The 23,195-nt window shown below is 50.3% G+C and overlaps 1 protein-coding gene across 1 annotated transcript; it reads right to left on the bottom strand.

Moving 5' to 3' along the window:
• Window positions 1-79: 79 nt before the first annotated feature.
• FBXO21 (F-box protein 21) lies at window positions 80-22,074 on the bottom strand. Its single transcript, XM_066199635.1, has 12 exons — window positions 21,864-22,074; window positions 19,214-19,349; window positions 17,033-17,127; window positions 15,244-15,365; window positions 13,428-13,574; window positions 12,808-12,941; window positions 12,426-12,562; window positions 11,743-11,919; window positions 10,928-11,060; window positions 8,431-8,621; window positions 7,366-7,523; window positions 80-4,573 (listed from the first exon to the last, which is right to left on the bottom strand). The coding sequence occupies exons 1-12, from the start codon at window positions 22,067-22,069 to the stop codon at window positions 4,395-4,397; spliced, it is 1,815 nt and encodes a 604-aa protein (XP_066055732.1). The 5' UTR covers window positions 22,070-22,074; the 3' UTR covers window positions 80-4,394.
• Between the last annotated feature and the right edge of the window lie 1,121 nt (window positions 22,075-23,195).

Below are 23,195 nucleotides of genomic sequence, written 5' to 3'. Positions count from 1 at the left end.
GCACAGGGAAGAGCGAAGCCCTTCCAGGAGTGCAGGCAGAGGTTTGGGAGCAGCTCAAAGAGCACAGCACACCGCGGCAGTAGGTAGCAAGTCAGTGTTGTTTATTTGTTTAAAGCCAAATATAAACAGGAAAGGGATGAAATCATTCCCAGCCTCCAGCTGTCCAGGAAAATACCTGTTTATAAATAAAAACGGAGAAAGGAGAGACGTCTCCATCTTGCGACCTCGGGCGTCACTGTCAGGGGCCCTGGGGCTCAGGGCTCCTCACCCTCCATTCCTGGGCCAGCAGTTTTCCATCCAATGTGGAATTTTGCCCAGCCCAGGCACTTCCAGGCGGGAGGAGGAGGAGGAGGGCAGGAAGGGGGAAATACATGCAGCACTCTGTCCCTGCCCACAGTCCCCGTGTCCCCCATGGGGGAATGGCCAGCGGGGAGGCAGGCAGGGCCCACAGAGCTGGGATACCCCTGGGATACCCCTGGAGATGCCTGGAACGCCTCAGGACAGCACCTGGAGCCAGCTCGTGTACAGGTGGAGGTGGCCTGGAAGGGAGCAGGAGATCCCAGGGACCCTTCTCCAGCCCAGAGCAGCCCTTTCCTCCTCACCTTCCTGCCCCAGAGGACGCAGCTCTCCCTGGCCCCAGGCTGGGCTGGAGGATCCTGGGGTTTGGTTTTCCTGCAAGGATTGCAGACAAACTCCCGCGGTTTATCAGCGGCCTCACTCCCTGCCCTCAGCTGTGTCACGGTGCTCTCAGTGTGTCCCTGTGTGCCAGGATGGCTCCAAAGGCGTTGGAAACGCTTCCCACGAGGATCCAGGAGCTGTCCCTCCCTGCCCCTGTGCTGCTGGAGGGCACCAGCAGCTCCTCAGCCTGACCTGGAGCAGCGGCACATCAAAACTCGGCCTCCAAGGGTGGACAAACCTCCCGGCGACGCCGCTGCCCACAGGACTCGCTCCCTGTCAGAGGAAGGCTGGGAAGGGCAGTGCCTGGAACATCCCTGAGTGCCAACATCCAGTGGCAAAGCTCGGAACCAGCCCTGGCTTTTCCCTACAATCCAGCCACTGAGTACCCCTCACTTCCTACCCCTTCCCAGCCTCCTCTTCCCCCATTCTGTATTTTTTCCTTCAGCCTCTGGATTTTAATGGGACAGCAGCGGGGCTGCTCTGTCCCCAGGACAGGTGACACGGAAAGGGAAGGGAGAACACGGCACGAACCGCAGGGAGTTCACCCCCTGCTCCCGAGGACTTGGGCACTGCACAGGAGTGACCTGGCCAGGCTTTGCGCCTGGCGGCAGAGAAGGGAGGCGATTCCACCTTCCCCAGAAAGCCACACAGACAGGACAGGACAGGACAAATCCCCAGGGACACCACGGATCCAGACCTCACTCACAGACACAAGGAGCCTTTGGGATCCACTGCTGTCTGCTGGGGAAAAGGTGACTGTGCCTGTGCTCCAGGAGGGGAGGGGGCACAGGCAAACCCCAAGTGTCACCCCATAGAGGTGTTCCCACAGCGCAGGACCGTGGATGTGCAGCCTGTGGGAACCCAGCAGCATTCCAAGCATGGACACACAGGTAGCCTGGGGGTTTCCAGCTTTCCCTGGCCACTCTGGATACACCCTGGGGCTTCCCAGCTTTCCCTGGCCACCCTGGATACACCCTGGGGCTTCCCAGCTTTCCCTGGCCACCTTGGATACACCCTGGGGGTTTCCAACCTTCCCTGGCCACCCTGGATGCTGGGCTGAGGCCTCCCACAGCAGCAGGTGCTCACAGGGGAGTTTCTCCTCACCAAGACAAAGACTCCACCCAGGACAAGCAGCACTGGAGGCAGTGGGGACACTCTTCCCAAATGGGAAACCAAGGGAACTCACCCTTCCCTCTGGGTTTGTCTCAAATCCCAAAATCTGACTAGGCCCCTGGGCTGAGGCTGTGTGGAAAACACATCGGAACAGCCCGATTTTTTCCCAAATTTGGCACCTCCAAGGCTGTGTTGGTGCTCTGGGTGACCCCAACACCCACAGCCTGGGTTTGGATGTGGGCAGCACCCAGAGCAGGCAGAGCTGAGGTCACAGTTCCTCCAAGAACTCCTGCCAGAGGGATGAGGATTTAGTTCCAGGGCTGCTGGGCTGCCCTGAGCAGCCAAGGCTGTCCCCACCTGCACTCCAGGCCACACCAGGCTGTGGTGAGCAACAGCTCGCACACTTCCTCCATACCCTTCTCAGGGTACGGGCACAGAGTGACGCCAAAGGAGGGACAGAAAGGGCCCTGCTGGCTGCTCTGGGAGCCCTGAAGCACCCAGCAGCTTTCCAGGTGGCTTGGTAAGCACTGGCCGGTTCTCAGGGAAGCTCTGGGTGCTTTCTGTTGGCTCCTGTGGCTCTTTTACGGCAGGGCTGTACCTCAGGCAGCTCCTCGTGCTTCCCTGAGCTCTGGAATTCCCTGCATGCACTGCAGAGAGGCCCAGGTGGCAACAGAAGGGAGCACAAAATCCCAGGAGTCTTGCTGACAGCTGGGAATGGGGAGCCCAAGCCCTGCTTTTCCCATTCTCAGCTACCTTGGGACTCACCACCCCCATTCCCCACCATGCAGCCCTGACAGGAATCTTCTGGGATCCTTTTCAAAACAGGTTGGAGGGCTGGGGTCTGCTCCAACCCTCAAGAACACGGGATGGGTTTTCGGATTTTTGCCTGAGGATTCCCTACCCTGCCCCACAGTGGAAACTCCTCCCTCTCCCCAAGTTCATAGTGAAGGTGTCCCTGCCCATGGAACAAGAGGAGCTCCAAGGGCCTTTCCAGCCCAAACCATTCAGGGATTGTGACTCTTTAAAGCCAGAGCTCTGCTTGGGGCAGAGCCCCCTCAGCATTCCTCACACTCTCCCCACAGGCTGCTCTTCCTGGAGCCTCAGATCCCTGCAGACCACCACCACCAAAGAGCTGGGCTCTCAGCATTTATTTCCACACCAAACCAGTGCTCAGGGTTGCAGGAGGTGACATGCAGGGCAGGCATTGCTGGAGAGGAGGGCTGTGATTCCACGTGGAGATACCTGTAGTGCATAAGAGACTAAAGAGCATCCACCTACCTCTACAGGGCCCTAATTGTCAGCTCAGAGAGAAGAATTATTGTGTTGCAAGTGGACAGTGACAGGAGACATGAGCTGCAGCTACTCTACACACATTGCTTCAGAAACCACAAAGATATGCACAAACACCGTGTCACTCTGCACCCCACAGCCCCTGAGCCCAGAGGAAAACCTCTTCTGCAGTGGTTCTGTCTGGGCCTTTAAGTCAAGGTTAAAAGTCATGTGCCTCGAGCTGCTAAAGCTCTTCCCTCGTAGGCAGCCAAGTCTGCGCACCCCCAGAATCCGTTTTCTTTTGGCAACAAGGAAGAAGGCCTCAAGCTGCAGGAATTAACATCTTGCTTCCATAATGGTTTGCCTGACTCCAGGGATGGCCAGGTTCCAGTCATCATTCCACTGTATTGCATAAATACCTATTGGAGAAAAGAATTGGAGCTGGCAGCGAGCGGCAGCTCCACGTCCATCCAAGTCACTCTGGTGCTGCCCTCCAGGTCCCACCAAACAGCCCCACAAGGTTCCAAATCCTCCTGGGAACACTCATGGCTGTGCCACGGATCCCACCTTGGACACACACCACAGACAGACTGAAAAACGAGGTCAGGACACGGGCTGGGTGCGCTCAGCGGGCATGGAAAGGGGCCAGGAGCTCCTCCTCTGCTTTCGGAGTCTCTGCCATGGGCGAGGTGTGGCCACCTGGCCCTGGGGTCAGCACTGCTCGCCACCCCACGAGCCTCACTGCTGCTGGTCTTCTGGAGCTCTTTCCCAGGCCCAGAAGGATATTCAGGATTGGAACAGTAGCTCTAGGAACAGACTACAGAGGTGAAGCAATACCTGACCCAAAAATTCAGACTGGAGAAGACAACAGTGAAACGTGAGAGACTTTAAAAACTATCGCCTGCACGGGATAGAGACACTCAAACCAAACCAGACAGACACAGCCAAACAAAAATACTGCCGGGACAAGCAACTTCCTTCTCCGGAAGAGAGGGGTTCCTCCATATTCCACACCAGGATCTCGCTGAGTTGACCTTCTAAGGCCACCACAGAAGGAGCAGAATGTGCAGATCCTTCCCAAGGATGATGCTCCTGGCACAGCCATCCCTGCAAGATCCTCCTGCTGGGCCTCCAGTACCAAAGTGTCCCTGTGCCTTCGGGCCAGGACGGGCAGGCAGACAACGGGAAGATGCTGTAGCACCAGTTTCCAAGTTCAATGCAGTTTTCAATGCATTAAGCCAAAGGATTGTCACCAAACTTGCTTCCCACGCAAGTTCTGCAAAGAGGGTAAAGCTACACTCCAGCTGCTTCTGTCCCCAGAATGCCTTTGGCACTCACTCCTTGCCTGAGCTGTAAATCTTCTGCACTGTGGCTCGGGTGAGCTCCAGATCCTCCGGGTACCGGATTTCCAGCTCGGTGTTTGCCAGGTAGTGAACGCCAGTGAACTCGGAGAAATAGCGGCCGATGTCGGGGTGAGGAATCTCCCGAGGCTCGGAGTTGTACTCCAGGTTCTCTGTGAGGGAAGGAAAGCAGCAGTTACCACCACAGCAACAGCTGCTGCAAGGCAGTGAGCCCTGGGCCTCCTTCAGGCCTTGCCTGTGTTTCTAGAAACACCAAATCTGGTGCTTGAAAGGAAAAAAATGCCCTAATCCAGGAAAATGGGCAGAGCAAGCCAGAATGACTGCTCACAGAGCCTCACCTGATGTCCCCACTGAGCAGGGACATGGGAACTGTTTTATGCCTGGGATGGTCTGGCATTAGACTGGAGGAGCAGGATGCTGCTCCCACTCTGCTGGTCACAGGACTCGGTTGTAAGCGCAGGGAGAAGCTGCTGCACTGAGCTCTGCTCCTCTAATCCCCCACAGCCCTTGAGGGTCAGTTTTAGGAGAGATCCCCCTCAAATGCTCCAAGCTGAGCCCACCTGCACAAGAGCTTCCTCCCTCAGCCTGTGCTTCCACCATGCCAAGGCCCAGCATTTGCCTCCAGCAGAATAAACTTCCCTAAAGCCAAACTTCCCCAAGCCAAGGGAAAGTCCCTAAGAAGGACACGTTGATTCTTTCCCACAGCAGCTCCAGATAACCCAGTAAGGCACAAGAGTTGAACAAAATTAAACCCCAAAGGTGACCCCTAAACACTGAACCCCAGAGGTGACCCTGGCCAAGGGCTGCTCTGCTCTGCTCTGCAGTGTAGGCACTGAGCAGGGACTGGGAGTAAATCCCACAGGCTGCAGCCCTGCAGCACTCCCCAAATGATGTCATTTTTTTCCAGCACAGTGCCAGATAAAACAGGTAGTATTAGCAAGGAGAAAAAAAAAAAAGCTGCATCAAGATCAAAGGCTGACTTTGGGCAGGACAGGAACCAGCTGGGGTGCAGAGAATGTCATTCAGGAATAATCTGTCTCTGAAATCCAGTTCATTACTGGGAGCAGAGAATCCCTATTAATCCATGCAGGCTCTTTGAAGCTGCTGCATGTCAGGGTGTGCAGCCAGCAGCACCAGAGCTTCCCATGCCTCAGCAGCCTGCTGCAGTCCTAGAGGCTTGCAAAGGACCTTTTTGGATACTGCACCACTGCGGAAAACGACTTGCACTGCTGAATGCTCTGCAGCAGCATGGCTGAGCGGGGAGCTGTGCTCAGGGAGCTGCAGGGATGCAGCTGCAGCTGGCAGGGGGGAATAGACTGACACAGGCGAGCTCAGCACAAGGTGGGAGCCTCCCAAAGGTGCTGACAAGCAGTTCTGAGGCACAGATCTCTCTCCCGTGCTGTCACAAAGCAAACAAAACACAGCCAAGAGTGGACAGGTACCAAATTCCCTGCATGACACAGGAGTTCTGGAATCAGCTGCACTCAACCCACAGATTTACAGGAAGGCCTCAAACTGAGGTACAGTTATCTATAATAAGCTTGGAGTTATTTCTGAGCTGGTTAAATTAAACTCCACACGAGGATTTGTTTAGGATTCTTTCAGTAAAAAACTCTCCCTCCCCAGAGTCAGGTCAGGAGGATATGAAATAATCCTTCCCAAATGATCTGAGGATGTTTTAGATGGGCTATCAATAGCAGCAAGAACAAACCCTTCACTTCTCCCCAGCAATAGCAGAACTCTTGGAGGCCACAGAGATGCAGTGATAACAGTGTCTCCTACACGGAGATAACAGTGTCAGCCTACCCTGCAAGAACTGTGGGACCAGACAGAGCTCTGTTTGTTTAAACATCATTAAACTGAAGATAAGTGATGACTCAGCCCCAGCAGCACTGGGGACAATTACCTGATTAGGCAATTACCAAGATGCATATTTTAATATCAACCCATGGCACATGAGAATTTCTGTTTTTTAGACTCTCTGAGGCCAAGCCCTGCCTGATCTGCGCCACCAGGCTTTGCCACTTCATTTTTTTGGGCTTCTGAATATAAAAAAAAGCCACTCTCAGGACAGTGGGAAACACCTGCACCTTAAATCTACAGAGGGAAGAGTGTCCCTGCCTGTAAAACCACCTCTTGTGACTCTCAGGGGACCAGAACATGAGGGAGCACCCAGGGAAAGGGCCTTTTGGTCAGTATTTTCCCTCCAGCAGCTTCCACATCTTCCCTTAGCCAAGCACACTGTGGCTGTGCAGTTGCCCTGCCTGGATGGGGCCCCCTGTCACAGGGGGAACACAAACATGAGGCAAATTAACATTTTTACAATGCACAGACTCACAGTTATGCTTTTCTTTTGCAATACTCTTCAGAACCTCAGCTCAACAGTTCTCCACGTACCCCAACCACACACTCTGACCACCAGACAAGAGTTTCCTCTTGTGGTTTGTTGCATAAAGCACATGTGACATAGAGATTTCTACACTTCCCTGCACTTGTGAAGAGACATTAATTTTTGTTCTGGTTAAAGGTGGCACTAACAGCCAGGTTACCTGTGTTCCCTGCGATCCTGGCATGTGACAGTGGCCAGAACCATGTCCTGACCAGCAACCCCTCATTAAATCCCATTTCCAGGTCCTGTCACAGCTGTCAGGAGCTGCTGACAGACCTTCAGCCTTCAGCAGAAGCTGAATTATTTCTTGCAAAGCAGCAATCAAGGTTAACACCACGAGAGTGTCCGAAACACTTCTGAGGCAAGAGGAGATGACACCAGAGTGGGCCTTCATGTCCATCCCAGCAGTGCCGATTTCAGAGGGAGCAAACAGAGCAGCCCACGATTCAGGATCACTTCCACCTTTATAACCCTTGCTAACCACACTTGATTGATCAATTCAGCATCCCTTTGTCCTGGTGTGGGCAGAGAGTGCCCACAGGAGCCCCTGCTCACCTTGGGCAGCGTATCTGCAGGAGCCATCCTCCACCAGGACGTTGTAGAAGGGCTGGTGGGGGCCGTGGGGGAGGCTGTGCACGTTCATGTTCCGGATCCACTCGTGGCCCATCATGCAGGCAGGATCCCAGCCATAAATCACACAGTTGTAGCCATACCTGATTAAAGAAATTGCACACACAAAGGCTGTGCAAACTCCAGAGCCAGCTCTTTTTCCTCAAGATTAACAGAGCACAAACAGGACAGGAACCTCCTGAGAGCTGGCACAAGGAGGAGAGGAACAGGAGGGGAAAAAAATCAATTCAGAAGGACTTTGTGTTTGTATTTTGAAGTGGAAGGAAATGACTACAAATGACTGGATAAACAGACAGGACTAAACAGCTGAAGACAAAGGCAAACCAAATGTGAGCAGAAGAGAATAGGGAAGAGCCTAGAAGTCAGCAGCCAGAAGAGGAAGGAAGAAATAAGGAGGGATCAACCACCCTGCTGGGCTGTGCAGGTACTCATGTGCTTATCGTGCAGACGTGGCAACCCCAACACTGAGAGCAAAGCCATTGCTATTTACAGAATATTTATGGGATTAATTGTGAGGTGTTGGAACTGCCACTGCTGATGCCCCTCAAATATGCTCTGGATGTCTTGGTGAGTCAGAGGAGTGGCCAAAGCAACACAGTGCTGGCCTGGCTCTCTGGCAGAGCAGCACAGGCAGGAACAGGGAATGAGAGCACAGGGAAACATCCATAAACTGTCCTGGGAATATCAGATTTGATTTTGAAGTTGATCCTGTTGCACAGTCCCTCATTAAGTGATTGCTGCTGTTTCCTGGAGAGCTCTGTGCCGTGGGGATGTTACCTGTGTGACGGGGGATGACTCACACAAGTCAGGCTCTCTGCAGTGCAAACATTTGCTCTCGCCAGGCACTCACAGAACCACCCCCATTTTCCTGCACGGGACGGACGCATGTGCCCGGCATTTCCCACTCCACCTTGGCACGAAAACCGCATCTCACTGCGGTCAGCTCAAACCCTTCTGCTCTGCTGACTGTGGGGAAGGCTCCAAGCTCACCTCTTGTGTTTCATGATGAGCCCAATGGAGAAGCAAACCTCCTTGTGCTTCTCATCTGAGCGGTGCTTGACCTCGGGGCCCAGCTCCTCCTTGCGCCGCTCGATGTGCTCCAGGGTGTGCTGCACCAGGTACCCCACAGCCCCGTGCTGGGAAGGGTCCAGGGCCTGGATGTGCTGCAGGATGTCCAGGACCTTCCAAACCACAGCAAAAACACGTTCAGGACACGTCCCTGCGGCAGCACAGCTCATGAACACATACAGGTATATTGCGTGTAAAGTGCCCGGAGATCTGCCACAACATCCCCCACATTGTTCTCTGCTACAGCTTCCTGTTCAGCCTGCACACAGCCTATCCTTATTCCTTTCCTCTTTGTAAAGATCCCAACCTCCAAGGAAAGGCACTGGAGAGCACAGCAGCTCCTTAAAACTCAGCCCCATGAGTTCATCACATCCTGTTTAGTGCCCACAGAGCACCTCTCAAGGTTTCTGGTCATGAGAATGCAGCAGTTCCAAAATGCTGCTGGGAAGTTGATTCCAGGTGACTTCTACTGCTCTTGAGAACTAATATTTTAACTTAAAAGAGCTTCTCAGCATGTCTGTGAGGAGCAAAAATAGGGCAGCACAGGAGGAAATGGAAATAACCTCCATGATGCTCTCCCATGGAACAGGGAACAAGACAGAAAAGCTGCTTGTCTCAGGATGACTAAAGAACACGAAGCAGCAAGGTCTGCAGATCCAGAATTCCAACCTCCCAACACCCTCTGGCACAACATCAGAGCATCTGCTGCCGAGTTTGTTAGAGGCAGGCGAAACAAATCTTAATTTTTTGGTAAAAGCAAGGGAAAAAAAACCCAACCTGCTGTGTAAACATGTTGGGAAAAGACACGTATCTGTCTCAACATCAAACACCTCAGCTCCCAAAACCTGCCACACTTTGGCACCTGGCAAAAAGATTGTCTCCTTGAGCATAGGTTTGGTCATTAAGTTCAGAGCAGGAGCAGAAGAGGAATGGAAATCTCAGGCTGTTCAGCATGGACAGCAGCCAAAAACTGAGGAAAATCAATTTAAATAAAGAACAGGTGAGTAATTCATGGGAAGAAACACAGCTCAAGCTTCCTGGCCACTTTAGTTCTATTAAGGATTAAGAAGGATGTGAAAATCCTGAAAAATCCTAAAGGAAGGAAGTAACCACAGCTGTCAGAGATTCTTGGGAATTTTATTTACTCTTATTTACAAATGTTTAGGGCAACATTATGTGTAGCTCTGCAGGACTTTTTACATTTCTTACCCATCCATAAATCTGGCAGGCCCTGTCAAAGCTGGTACATTGTGTCCTGTCAGACACAGCATTCTCTCTGGTTAGCTGCAACCCTGCCTGACAGCCCAGAACGACTGGATGCAATCCTGAAAGATCCAAATTTGCTCATTTCCATCGCATCTGGTGCAGGGAACTCAGCAAAACTCAGCCCTGGGGCTGGCTGATGTGTTCTGAGGGGCTGCAAATCCAAGTCTGGTGCTCTCCAAACACATCCCTGAGTGCCAGGACAATCTTTCAGTGTTCCCCATTTACGTCCAGTTGCCATTTCAGCTCAGTGACTTCTTCCCACACACAATTTTTTGGTGCTGGTTTTTCTGTGCTGACCCTAAAATTTGCTGCCATAAGAAAGGAAGGCCAAGCTTAGCACAGTTTGTTCTTCAAAGGGAAGGAGGCAGCTTCTCCAGCCATCCTGTTCCAGTTCATTTGGTGGGAAGAGCTTTGCTTTCTGCTCAGCTCTGTCCAGCCAATATTCCTGCTCCCTTCCCAAACCTGACAAGTGGAACTGGCACAGGCTCCACTGAACCAGCACAGGGAATTTTGAGTAGGAAAAACCTCTGTGCTGCAGTGACACACTAAAAAAAATCCAGATTTTTTTGAGTTACAGGCTCTTCCCTGTGCCTTCTCCTGATTCAGTGAAAGCCTTGGATGATCCAGAAAACCTGTAAATCTCAGCACCTTCTTTCCCACACTCCCAAGATAACAGGACTGGAGTTGTTACCCTGAAGGAAAAGGAATTCCAAGGACAGGAATATCAAGCTGCTTTTCCACAAGAGCCACAGACTGTGTGGCCAAGCTTTGGTTTTATTTATAGAAGATAAATTCCTGAAGTTTTCTGATAAGGTAATTGCTCCTTTTCCAGGAGCCTAGCAGGAGTTTTACCACAGAGCAAACAGGATGCTCTTACAACTCACAGTACACAGTCTTGGTTGCAAGACAAGCTGTAAATCATAAATTAAGACTCTAGGCTGCTCCTAAGTCTTCCCTGGGACAAGCAGGCAAGAATCATCCACTCTTCCTGCTTCAAATTGATCCCCTGCAATGTGAGAACTCCTCCAGCTGCATTCATTACAGATACAACTTGTGGCAGACTGTAATGCAGGCTGACATAGCCCAAAAATCAATAACCCAGCGTTAATAGTGCTCAGCCTTCCCCAAAACATTCCCCTGAGTGCCCAGGTACCTTTTCTGGCCAGATTCCCAGGTGGAAGTATAACCTGGCCTGGAGCATGAGGTGCTGCACATTGTCTGGGTACATGGCCAGGTACAGGTCCAGGGAGTCTCTCAGGAGCTGGTAGGACTGGTCAGTGCTCTCTCTGCCAGCAGAAAGGAAACTCAGCTGTCAGGCTCTGCAACCCAGAGCTCCCAGGGACAGGGGGAGCCCCCCAAATGATGCTGCAGGTACAGCATGCTCACAGCAGTGACTGCAGCATGGATTGTCACTCACCCCATCAGCCTGCTACAAGGAAAAAGCACTGCACAACTGATCACTGAACTCTGCCCTCCCACCCACTGCTCTTCTCCTGGGTCAGAGAATTCACTCTCCAAGCCATTTCCTTTTGTTCCCCTGACACCTAAAGCAATACTTCCACTCTTGTGAGTCTGTCTATGGCTGCTTAGGAAAGGGATTATCAGGAGGATTTGAAAACAAAACAATGTTCTACACACCAACAGCATCTCTGAAAATGCTCATTTGAACATGAGGGTTGTGCCTCACACATGAGAGAAAAAGGCTCTGCTCTTAAGGTGGACAATCCTTATCAGCTTTCCGCAGAGAAAATAAAATATCTTGTCTATTTTCTTGAGAGGAACTAGTTTCACTAAATATTTTTGTTTCCACTCAGATGCAGGTGATTGAAAGCACCCAGCCAATGCCTTGTGGCACACGGAACCTTCAGGCTCTGACGAGGGGAGTGACACTTTTTGGAAGCACCAACACTGGATATGCAGATAATGCACCCTGGGTCCTTTTTTCCAGGGCATGGATGCCCAGCTCACCTCTTGCCAAGGTTGAGGAGGTTCCCCACCATGCGCTGCAGGACCTCCTTGGAGGTCACCACCCCATAGAACTCCTCTGTCACGTGGTGCCCGATCAGGTACTCGCACTCCTTCACTGTCAGCTGCTTCCCCTTCCCAAAGGCATCGATATAGGTGTAGTCAAAAATGTCTGTGCTTCTGGAGAGGCAACAAAGAGACCAAACTGTGATCAGGGTCTCGTGGTGAAGCAGGATTTGCTGTTTCTCTTCTTCCCTCAGCACTTCTAACCCAGGTCCTTCATTCCTCAGCTTCCTCCCAAACAGAGTCTACCTGGTACCTTCTCCCTTTTCCATAATTCTCACATCACCTCATGGATATTATTATTTCAGGAAATCTGTTATTATTCAGCAGCAGCAGCAGAACTGAGTTCTAGGAAAACCTTCCAGAAGATCTGATTTTTCCCCTCTGTATAGGTTATAATTCCAGATGGAAAATAATAAAACATTCTCCTCCAAGTCCAGAGCAGGAAATCTGTTACCATTCAGCAGCAGCTGAGCTCTAGGAAAACTTTCCTAAAGATCTGATTTTTCCCTCTGTACAAGCAGATGGAACATAATTAAACACTCTCACACAGGTCTGGAGCTGTAAATGTTTTCTGGTTTTGTCACAGTGGGCACAATTTCAGAGTTCAGCAGGTCACTCACCCTTCTTTCCCTTGACACCATCGCAGCAGGAAATGGCTGGGAAAGTTGACAGGCTCCAGTTTGACTCCCAGCTGCCTGGCAATTGTTAAATAAAGCACAGACAAACTGATGGGAATTCCTGTCCTGCGGATCAAAACCTGGGGGAGAAAAATGTGACAAAAACACAGGCGGGATTTAAGAAAAAACAAATTTCAAGGGTTTCAATTTCACAACTCAAAATACAGCTTGACAGAACATGCACTGAAGGATGACATATTTATTTAAGAGTTGCTCTTATTTATTTAAGAGTTGCTCTTCAGAGAGAATTATTTGTCTGGCTACATTCAGACAAATAGTGTCTCGAGCCTTCCAGCCTCCCAGTTTCTGCCTAACACACACATACCTGGTGAATGTAGGAATTCAGGGAGTTGTAGTAATCCAGCTCATTCCCTTTGTATTTCAGCTGCTCATACAGGACACAGTTCATGGCATCAAGCACCTGCCTCTGAAGTTCCACTTCTGGGACAAGAACTTCTCCTGGAAACACATGCAGTGAAATAAAGACTGAGAAAACAAGAACACTCAACCTTTACGCAATGAAATCTTCACATGGGCAGGCTTAGTCTCCTCTTGAAAGCCTGGAATTATTCACTGTTTATAAAACCAAGGAGCAAGATGCTGCCTGACCTTTGGTGATGATAAACATGCACCTTTCTACTGATCATTTTCTGAGATTGGCAGGAAAGAGGTTATCTATAGCTCAGCTATAGATAACAGGACTAATAAGATTTCAGGGACAAATGGGAAAAAATGGAATTCCCCTCCCAATTCTTTTAGCATCAGATGGACTGCACCCTGGGCTATTGAACAGCTGTTTCTTGAATGATGGCTTAAGTAAATGTCAGAATTCTGTTTGCCAGGGGATAAAAACAACAGCTCTTTAAGCTGCCACAACTCCACAGCTGTTTCAGCTGTGCAGAGGTGCAGGAAGGCTCTGCAGGAAAGCACATTTCTGTACAGTACCTGCCTTGGAAGCCAAGCTGGGGTGCCTGGGGTTCTTGGTCCGCAGCACTTTGCGCACTTTGTCCGTGATATCGTCTACCTGAGCCTGGACACTCTTGAGGCAGATGTCTGACAGGGGGTTACAGTACTGATCAATCAACACAGCACCTGGAAAAAACAAACTACATAAGAAACAGGACTTCAGTTTTTTTTCTTTGCTTGGTTTTGCCTGCTCTGCATTCCAGGCATGCAGCGAGCGGTTGCAGCAGAACAGCAGAGCTGTGTGTGAAACCTGCAGTCATCTGCTGGATTTGTCACACAAACTGCAGACAATGAGGTGACATGAGAAATTACCAGCTCAACTCAGTATTCCCCTCTTCCTATGCTGAAAGGTATCTGCACCTTGAGCAGGAATGCTGCTGGATCAGGCCTGACCAGCTCTGCACTCACACTGCAGCCCCTGGCACCTCCCCAACATAGAGATTTTTATTCAGAGCCTGAAACAATCCCAGCTTCACTCAAATTGCCTCAGCTCTGACCTCTCCCTGTCACATCCTCCGTATCATCCTTGTTCCTCACTTCCTTGTCTGCCACATTCATCTTCCTCTTCCACACCTGCTCTCCATCTTCCTGACACAACACAGAACAGCAGAGACTGTCCTGTAGCTCCTGCCCCAGCCTCTGCAGGAAAACACTTCCTTTCACAGAACCTTCTCCTTGGCACCACTGCTCTTTCCAAAACCTCCTTCTGTTCAATCCTTGGAATCAGCTGGAAGGATTTTGCATGGACCACACCTCTTCCAGCCTCCTACATGGCTTTGTCAACATGTCCATGACAGGCCTGTAAATCAAGGAATTCAGCAGGGTCCTGTGTCTCCTTTCTGCCCTCCCAAAGTGTTCCCTGTGCTGACCAGGTGAAAATTCCCAAAAATCTTCCTGCTGGTGCTCCAAAGGCACTTTCATGGCAGACAAATCACACATATTTGTGACCTACACGACTAAGTCTCATACTTAATTTGGTTTTTTTCTACCAAAGACCACTTTCTGCTTTCCCTTCCCGCCCTAACAGCCCCTTCTTCAAAGTCTATTGCATTTCCAAGAACCAGCTTTGGTGTGAGAGCCTCTTTTGTCCTCTTTCAGGGACATTTTGGAGCGTGTACCAAGAGAAAAGGCCTCTTCTACAGCCCCTGACAGCTTCTGAGCCACTCAGAAGACAGAAGAAGAATATGTCCTTCATATTCTCAGGAGACTGAGGACATGAAGAGCAGAAGAAGCAGAAGAAGGAGCTTCTGCTTTCTTAGCAGATGTAAGTGCCCTTCCACCATGTGACTGGACTTGGATTTGTTTCCCATCAAAGTCCAGCACTCAATTCTTGAGATACTCCCAGTGCTCAGGCTACAACAATTCCCTCTGCTTCCTCCCTGCCCTTATCTGAGGAGCTCCTGGGAAAAGGGGAAAGCAGGGAGCTGATTTGGAATCAGCTCAGCTGAATGCAGCCCAGGGGCCACAGCAGCCATGTCAGTAATTAGGAGGTTGGGCTACAGCTCATTTTCTCAGCACCCTGTTCAAGTGTTTCACCACTTTCTGCCTTCAGCCCAGCTGTCCAGGGGTGATTCTCCAAGCACACAGCACTGACAGCACCTGCTGCCATCCTGACATCCTGACACAACGCTGCTGCGGGATGGGGAGGATTCCAGGCACATCCCAAATCCAACCTGAATTCTGAGTCATTAGCCAAGGGCTTGCTGGAATCTAAGCAAGGCAGGCTCCTTGCAAGTCAAAGCATGATGGAGAGCTGTCATCAGTGTCCCAGCTGGGCTTTCTGCCAAGGACTCACCCTCCAGAAAGGACTGCCGCTCCGTAGGGCGCTGCAGATACTCCTTCAGGTTCTTCAGTATGTTCTGCTGCCGTAGGAAATAGAGAATTTTCTTTGCATAGTACTTCCAGGTGAGACCTTTCCTGCACAGTTAAACACAAGAAGAAGCATTTCCCTTAATAGGCATTTGAAGGGTGAACAGTTGGTTTAAGTTTTCCAATGAATACAAGTTTACAGTTTAGATTACTGTTTTTCTCAACAAGCACTGTCACTGAAAGTCAACCCCAAAGGGGAATGAATGTTGAGAGGAATTTATCATAAAAAGCCACACAACTTGCAAAACATTGCTCCTATCACCTCCAATTTTCATCCCATCACCGATACATCATTTTGAGAAGATACATTATCATGGGAAACAACACAGAGCCTAATTAAAGGAGCTCAGGAATATCTGATTAAAATCCTATACTTTATTCATAAAACATTACCCTCTGTCTGACTGCATCTCTCCAGAGTCACTCCTAAAGGATCCTCTCTGCATTAAAAATAGATTGATGAGGGACACGAATGTGAGTCCAATAGCATGCAGAAGAAAAACAAAAATTCCCCAGTGGAAAACCAACTCTGCAGCTCTGAAGAGGCAGGAGGAGATCAACAGTTGCTCTGTAGATGACACAATTCCAAAACTTTTTACAGTAAAGCCCCACCACTTTCTAAAGCCTCTCCATCCTCCTGGACAGCAGAGCAATCAAATCTCATAATATTTTATCTTCTTCCAATAAACTGGGATCCACAATAGGGACAACTGCTTTATTGGGATATCTTCCAGGGAAATGATTTAGCCTAATGCCCCTGAATGGCAATGACTACAGCTTAATCAGGGTGTAATTAGCATCAATTCTGCTTTATGGGGAAGCATTTGGCCAGTGCAAAGCCTCAAAAGCTTTTTACCCAGTTGTCAAATGAGAGATGCTCAGGCCCAGCTCGAACAGAGAAGGCAATAAAATGGATGGGAAAAGGCAAAAATGAGATGATTGCCATTCCAGTTGGGTTTTTTCAAGCTCTATTAACAGTCCCTCTAATCAAGGCTATTAGGCTCCATTAAGGACATTTATCACAGCTTTGTATTACAGCAAACCCAGCCTGGGTAGGTGGTACCAGCAGAAAAAGCTTCAGATAAAACAAATAAAACCTTCAAATAAACTTACTCATCTTGCCCAGTGTTAATCAAGGTGATGAGATCACCCAGGCAGATAAAACCCAGGAGTTTTATTTACCACCTGTCTGAATAATTTACAGAACTGCAAATTTTGCAGTGGCTGAATTCAATTCGGTTGCTTTTTTGGGGACAAAAAATTGGACCAACCTACTCCAGCTCAGAAAAGGAAAGAAAAAGCTGGAATTTCATGGTGGCAATCCTGAAGGATTCCTGCTTCCCTCTGGTGCTCTGGCCTAATCCTGCAAATCAGTTCAGCAAACTGATCCAGGCTTAAATCAAAAAGGAACAAGAGGACGGGAACTGCTTAGGCAGAGATGAGGGTGTATGGGATATGTCCCAAGAGATGCCATGAGCTGGCAAGGAAATAAACAACAAAAAGCAACACAAAGCTTTCTTCTTCCTGTGGGACAAGGTTTCCATGTTTTCCTCCGGATACACTCAAGCTGTTCTGCAGTCAGACCTTAGCAGGTCTGGGGGTGTTGTCTAATGAGTGACCAAGGGCAGAGGCTGATGTCAGGCATTAACCAGGGTATTTTTCCCCTTGGACTGGTGAAAGAGGGAAATCCCTGTCAATTCTCATCCCTCTCTTACCTTCCTTCCATGTTGAGGATACACATCAGCTCATCCTCAAAGAAATGGCTGGGGCAGCCCAGAGTCTCAATGTCACTGAACCCATCACAGGGCACCTGCCAAAGCAGACAAGGAGTTACACACAGCACAACAGATCCTCCCAGAGCTCCAGAAACAGCCTCAAAACCAAGTTCGCCCTGTTTCTTAAAATTTACAGAAGATCTTAAAAATGTCCTGCTCCCCAAATACTCACAGTCTGTACTCATGGATTTATTATTCCATTGAGAACCCCAGGAACATCCTACAGCAATTTCAGCCAAATTCTACAGCATTTAGGGCTGTGATGCTGAGCTCAGGACCAGCAGAATCACATTTATGCAGGGTGGGCACAAGCTGAAAGTGATTTTAAGCTGGAATCAACTTCTGCTTGTGGTTGATTGAACCTCTCCATACACCCCCCTGTGCAGGAGATTCATCCTGGGTGAAGGAATGAAGAGGCAGGAGCCTTTTTTTTTTGCAACAACCACTCCTGCATCTAAATTCAGAACAGCTATTTTCTTCCAGAATTCAGAATTACTTTTAAAATTTTGGCTGAACTGAAAAAAAAAAAAAAAGAGAAAAGGCTTTCAAGCATTTCACCATAGGGTATGGGCTCATCTATGGGTTTGAAAGTCTTTTGCTCTCAGTTCTGAGCAGGGAATCAAGCTGCAGTTTCTGGCCCCACAGGAGATGGTTCTCATCATGAGGCCTTTGGGCATTGCTTCATGCTCTCTCCATAGTTTTTGCATACATGATTAAAACAGGAGGAATCCAGGAGCAGCTTCTCCCAGTCAAAGCTCTGACAATTCTCCATGGACAAACGCCTGGCTGCTGCAGAACAGAGCAGCCAGGGGACACCAAACCCCCACCTGGCCCTGCTGCCTTCCTTTTGCACAGGAGCCATAAAAGGGGGGCTCTTCAGTGGCTCCTGTGTGGAATTTTGAATTCAGCCAAAGTTCCAGGCAGTTTTTATGCTTTACTCACAGAATTCCAGGCTGACCTACCTGTACAGCTTGCCAAAATCCACAGCCACCTACTAATCAAACAGCCAAGTAACTCCTGTTTCATGTGCACGTCAGTGTGAGACATCCCATTTTCACCTCTTCCCCACTGAACACAGCAGCATCTCAGGGTCATGGCTGGCTGGAGAACTTCAAAAACAACACTTTGCAACTGAGTGGCCCTGTTGTGCCTTGCTCCTGAACTCTAAGGGCTTGTGACAGCTCTCAGAACTCGTCCTTGCACAAGGTCTGCAGCAGAAACAGCAGCTGTGCTCTGTGTCAACAAACTCTGTGGCCTTCAGAATTCTCAGAGCCAGGGCTGGACTCCCAGCAAAAAGCAAAGAGCTTTCAGGGCTGAATGCAATCCCAGAGTGTGCTGCACTCCACACACCTCTGCATTTGGAACTCTCTCCCCTTTTGGCTGTGTTTCAGCATTCTCACACCAAGTCAGGAAATACAAAACCTCTGACTGCACAGCTGAGGTGATGTGGAGAGAGGGGCAAGAGAAACTGATAAAAAGAACTGATCACAATCAAGGAAGGTGAATCTTTGAAATATTATGGAATCATGGAATATCCTGAGCTACCACAAGGATCATTCCAGTCCCACTCCTGGCCCTGCACAGACATCCCAAAATTCCACAACATTCCTGGCAGAGCTGTCCAAAGGCTCCTGGAGCTCTGGCCCATTCCCTGGGGAGTGCCCAGCACCCTCTGAGGGAAAAAGAACCTTTTCCTAACATAAATAATAATAAAGACTAAATAAACACATTTTTAAAAGGCAAAACCCCCTAAGAAATAAACAACTTCTGAAAGGTTTAAGATTTTTTAAAAGAAGAATACACCCTGGTGACATGAATGCTCAGGCAGTGTTGAGGAAACAGCCTCAAGCTGCTCCAGGGGAGGTGCAGCTTGGAAATTAGGAAAAATTGATTAATTAAAAGGGTTGTCAAGCATTGGAAGAAGCTGCTTAGGGAAGTGGTGCAATCCCTGTCCTTTGGAGGGCTCAGAAAATGTGAAGATGTGCTTAGGGACAGTTCAGTGGCTGGATTAGATCTTGGAGGTCTCTTCAACCTCAATGATTCAATTAACGATTTTATTAATGATTCTATCAGACAAGTGGCCAGGTTGCTGCACACAGACATAAAGAGAGGAGGACTCACGTGTTCTGAGAAGAACCTTTTGGAGAAGGAAGCCACGATCCTCTGCGCCTCCAGCCCCGCGTTGTGCCGCGCCTTGTACTCCTCCAGCCAGCTGACACCGTCACTGTGGCTGTAGTACTTCAGCAGGGACGGCCACCTGCACACACAGACACAAACCAACAGCATTTCGTTAATATTTCACACCCCTGAGAGCCTCCAGAACGAGCTGAGGGGCTGAGACAGCGCTCAGACACTGCCCAGCCTTAAACCGCATTGAATTACCTCAGACATCAAAGCACAACTCCCTGATTGCAGCCGTGCATTAATGATTATTTAAAAGCAAGCTCTCCTGAAACCTTCAGAGGCTCCCACGGCAGGATTTCAATACCTAAACATCCTAAACGCTTCAGTTTTATAATTAAAAGAGTTTACCACAAAGAAGCGTCATGTGGAAGCCAACCTGGCACTGAAGAGAAGGGGAATTCTTTGTCCTGTGCTCTTCCCTAGCACCTCGGGGAGCTCATTAAAAGGCTGCACAAAACACAGCTCCCTCCATTGCCCTTGCTGGTGGCAACATCCACGGGAGGAAAACACAATCCTGAAGTCAAGTTGTGACAGCTAAACGCTTCTGCAGTTTGGTTTGGAGACAAGAAATAATTGTTTGAAGAAGAAAAAAAAAGAACAAAAATCAACCTCCCAGGTTTCTTGTGAAAAACTCCACCTTCGCTGAGACATTTCACAGCTTACTCAGGATTTCGAGGTTCAGCTGAAAATCCAACTTCAGGGCATGTTCTGGGGGCTGTGAGCAGCACCTTTTTGAATAAAGTGGGTGTGTGGTGCCACAACACAGCTTTGGGCCGTAAAACATGTGCCAGCACTGCAATCCCTGCTGCTGGGAAGACACCAGGATCACTCGTGTGAGAAACATGAACAAGAATCAGCACAGATGGAAACATTTTGGAAAGAAAGCTGAAAGGGGTTTCTTTTCATTTGCTGGGGGATTTATTCCACATTTTGAAAAGCTGTTCATTATTACTGGTTTATACAAAACATTTTCCTTCAGCTGCATGGGTTATCTTAGTTTCTTTCCAGGTGTTTTATATATATTTTTATATATATATTTTTAATTTGCCAAATACTGAAATCACTCTTCCTGTATAACAATTATTACCAGTGTCCAAACCACACCTGGAAGATATTTCAGTGCTGGTTAATAATAAAACTCCCGTGCCCTTTTCCTTCACAAAATAAAGTCAAATAACCTCACATTACATAACAACCTCCCTCCTGATGAATCCCTGCCCCTTGAGCTCCTGCTGAAATGGAGCCACCTCCCACTAACCATCACAGGCTTTTATTTTGGGGTGAGAAAGGAGAATCTCATGGGTTGGAAGGACAGTGGGAATTTTAGGAGGATGAAAGTGCCATTGCTCACGGTGGAATCCAGCCAGGATGGCGAGGTCAGGGTGAAACCTCCTGCCAAAAACTCCATTACCAAGGAGAGAGGAGGAGAGCAGCGTGTGCCAGTCACCCACCACATCCCATCCCAGCTGCTGGATCCCAACCAGGCTGAAACCTGCAGGAATTGCAGCCACTGAACTGGTGAAAGTCAGTCCCAGAGCCATGCCTTGGTGGAGTGGGGAAGCTGTAATTGTCCAGCAGGTTTTTTCTCCCCTATGAAAAGGGAGCAATCCCCACATTTGGGCTGTGCTGAATTTCAGGAGGCAGCTAGCACTCAGGGAAAGCAATTCTGCTGCTGCTCCTGTGCCAACACAGCCAAAAGCAGGTAAGAGATGAGCAGGTGCTACCCTGGACAGCCCCGGGGATGAGGGGAGGTGCCCCCAGGACTGCTGAAACCAGCACAGCATCAGCGATATCACACCCACCCTTCAGCCCCAGCCAAAATATCCACAGCGTCACTGAGCACAGCGCCCTGGGGGGAACAAAACAGCAGCAGCAAAACCCCAACCCGAGGATTTGGCTGTCTGTGAGAGCAGCTCTCCCCAAATCCTCTTGAACAAACACTTCTCTGCTGCCCAGCATCAGTCCTGACGTGGGTCTTGGCTGCTGTTTTGGAAGCTCCCGGAGGGCTCAGGGAGGCCAATCCACAACCCCAGTGCACGGTGCCACCGCCAGAGCCCGGGCCTGACCTGGGAACGCAGGGGATCCACGTGCCCCGGTGAGGAAAGGGCTACAAAACTGATCCCTGGCCAAGGGGGATCCCCTGCGAGCAGCAGGCTCAGCCTGATCGCTCCCCGTGGGATTTGGGAGGAGAGGCAAATGTAGAAATCCTCGGAGCAGTGCGGGACACCAGCGCGGAGCAGCCGTGGCTGCCCCATCCCCGGGAGTGTTCCAGGCCAGGCTGGATAAACCTGGAGCAGACCGGGACAGCGCAAGGCGTCCCTGCCCGCGGCACGGGGTGAAAGGACGGGCTCAGAGCTCCAGCCCGCCCCAAAGCGCTCCGTGCCCCCGGGCCCGCCCGTGAGGAGCCCACCGGGAGGCACGGAGGGACCGGGCGGTGACGGCGGCGCTCCCACCACCCCAGGCACACACCACCCACACAGCCCGGGCCGGTCCGGCCATCCCCGGTGCCGCCGAAGCCCGGGGGGCCCGTTCCCTCCCGTTCCCTCCCGTCCGAGCCCGGCGGGCCGGGCCGTGCGGCGGTGCCCACCTGAGGCGGAAGCGCTCCCGCCACACCTTGCCGCGGGGCTGGCACGCCTCGCGCAGCCGGCGGCAGGTGCAGGACACGCGGCCGATGTCGGCGGCGCCCAGCACGTCGCAGCAGAGGATGAGCTCCAGCAGCTCTCCCGGCAGGTCCGTCAGGCCCGTGCCGCCGCCGCTGCCGGGCCCCGCCGGGCCCGCGGCCTCCGCCGCCATCTTGGCTGTTTACCTGCGCTCCGGGGCCGCCGGCGCTTCCGGGGAGGGGCGGCCCGGGGAGCGTCCGCAAAGTGCGGCCGCGGCGCCGAGCGCAGAGCGGGCCAAGGGAGCGTCTGCCAAGTGACGGGCAAGCGCCGGGGAGACGCCGCTGCGGCCCGGCCCGGGAACGGGCACGGCGGGGATCGGTCAGCATCGGGAACGAAAGGGGACCTCGTCTGTGGGGTCAGTGTTGGGAACGGAGTGCCAAAAGGGGCCTCGTCGATGTGTATCAATAGTGGAAACGGGGGCCAATAAGAGATCTCCTTGATGTGTATCATTATTGGAAAGAGAGTGCCAAAAAGGGGCCTCAGTGGTGTGATCAATATCAGAAGCGGGGGCCAGTAAGGGGATCTCATCAATGTGTATCAATATTGGAAATGGGGGGCAAAAAGGGACCTCGTCAATGTGTATCAATATTGGAAATGGGGGGCAAAAAGGGACCTCATCAATGTGTATCAGTATTGGAAATGGGGGGCAAAAAGGGACCTCATCGATGTGTATCAATATTGGAAATGGGGGGCAAAAAAGGGACCTCGTCAATGTGTATCAATATTGGGAACAGAGTGACAAAAAAGGGCCCTCCTCGATGTGATCTATCAAAAATGGGGTGGACAGGAGTGATGTATCAATGTGTATCAATATCGGAAACAGAGTGCCAAAAAGGAGGCTCATCAATGTGTATCAATATTGGGAACAGAGTGCCAAAAAAGGGGCCTCATTGATATGTTTAATATCAAAAATGGGGTGCACCGGGGGATCTATCAATGTGTATCAATATCGGAAACCGAGTGCCAAAACAGGGCCTCATTTATATGTATCTTATCAGAAATGGGGTGCCAAAAGGGGACCTCATCAATGTGTATCAGTATTGGAAATGGGGTGCACAGGGGGATCTATCAATGTGTATCAGTATAGAAAAGGAGGAGCCCAAAGGAGACCTTATCTAATCAACACCTAATGTGCATCAATACCTGAGACCTGGTGCCTAAAGGGAACTTATCAAAATGCATCAGTATTGAAAAGGAGGACCTCATCAATATGTATCAATATCGAAAAGGGCTGCGCAAAGGAGACCTATCAATGTGTA

This window comes from Chamaea fasciata, unplaced genomic scaffold, assembly GCF_029207755.1.
Source record: "Chamaea fasciata isolate MVZ Bird 193981 ecotype frontalis unplaced genomic scaffold, bChaFas1.0.hap1 SCAF_18, whole genome shotgun sequence".
Lineage (NCBI taxonomy): Eukaryota > Metazoa > Chordata > Aves > Passeriformes > Sylviidae > Chamaea > Chamaea fasciata.
The sequence above is the reverse complement of the archived record's forward strand: the minus strand, read 5'-3'. Positions and strand labels throughout refer to the sequence as shown.

Bases quoted from the DNA above. Each gene is read 5' to 3' on its own strand.
- FBXO21 (XM_066199635.1), bottom strand. From the start codon at position 22,069: ATGGCGGCGGAGGCCGCGGGCCCGGCGGGGCCCGGCAGCGGCGGCGGC. The intron at 15,366-17,032 runs GTAAGAGAGGGA...TTAACTGTGCAG, and splicing joins ATCCTCAACATGGAAGGAAG to GAAAGGTCTCACCTGGAAGT. The intron at 4,574-7,365 runs GTGAGCAGGGGC...CTTCCCTCACAG, and splicing joins CTGCAGATACGCTGCCCAAG to AGAACCTGGAGTACAACTCC.